Source organism: Octopus bimaculoides, chromosome 21 (assembly GCF_001194135.2).
Source record: "Octopus bimaculoides isolate UCB-OBI-ISO-001 chromosome 21, ASM119413v2, whole genome shotgun sequence".
In the NCBI taxonomy this organism is placed as follows: Eukaryota; Metazoa; Mollusca; class Cephalopoda; order Octopoda; family Octopodidae; genus Octopus; species Octopus bimaculoides.
The window spans coordinates 4170451-4171553 of NC_069001.1; the positions used below are offsets into that span (position 1 = coordinate 4170451).

The following is a 1103-nucleotide window of genomic DNA, read 5'->3' on the forward strand; positions in this document are numbered from 1 at the left end:
ATAGATAGATAGATAGATAGAGAGAGAGAGCGAGAGAGAGAGAGATCTTACCTTTTGCTTGCTGATGCATTTCATTGCCCATCTCTCACCGGTTTTTTTGTCGGTAACTTTATAAACCTTGCCAAAACTACCCTGGCCAATCTTTTCTCCTATTTGGTAGGCATTTTCTAAAACTGACTCAGAATCCAGCCTTAAATGGGGCACATCGTCTAATTTCTCTGCTTGTGAATTGGCGGCTGTAGTCATAGCTAGAGCTCTTTCAGCATTTCTGAAATACATTTACAATCATATAAAAGAAAAAACAAAAAAAAAAAAACATGAGCTAAAATGTATGTCTGTGCCATATAAATGGCACTCATGAATCATAGTCGTGGTCATTGATGCTGCTAGTGCCATGTAAATGGCACCAGTGTATCACAGTCATGGCCATTGATGGCACTCATGAATTATAGTCGTGGTTGTTGCTGGTACCATGTAAAGGGCACCTGTGAATCGTCGTGGTTGTTGTCGCTGCTAGTGTCATGTAAATGGCGCCTGTGCTGGTGGCACATAAAAGTACCCATTACACTCCTGGAGTGGTTGGCATTAGGAAGGGCATCCAGCTGTAGAAACCAAAACCAAAATCAGATTGGGAACCTGGTGCAGCTCTCCCGCTTACCAGTTTCAGTCAAACCATTTAACCCATGCCAGCATGGAGAGTGGATAGCAAATGATGATGATGGTGATGATGATGATCACACACACACAGACACACACACACACATATAAAATAATTTAAAATGTTTATTTTCCTGTCGAATATTTTATGAACTCTATACAATTTACATCTATAATAGGTTATGTCTTTGATTTTTTCTCCATAGTTTATCATGAATAATAATAATAATAATAATAATAATAATAATAATAATAATAATAATAATAATAATAATAATAATAATAATAGTGAGTGGTTGGCGTTAGGAAGGGCATCCAGCTGTAGAAACTCTGCCAAATTTAGATTGGAGCCTGGTGTTGCCATCTGGTTTCACCAGTCCTCAGTCAAATCGTCCAACCCATGCTAGCATGGAAAGCGGACGTTAAACGATGATGATGATGATGAT

General features: G+C 38.4%; 1 protein-coding gene across 1 annotated transcript in view; it reads right to left on the reverse strand.

Annotated features, from left to right (window-relative positions):
- Positions 1 to 1103, reverse strand: part of LOC106872037 (serine/threonine-protein kinase 33) — a 224305-nt gene that overhangs the window by 186016 nt on the left and 37186 nt on the right. The window contains exon 2 of the mRNA XM_052975324.1: positions 52 to 268. Within this exon, the coding sequence (XP_052831284.1) occupies positions 52 to 246 (195 nt within the window). The 5' untranslated portion in view covers positions 247 to 268. The remainder of the gene's footprint in view (positions 1 to 51; positions 269 to 1103) is intronic.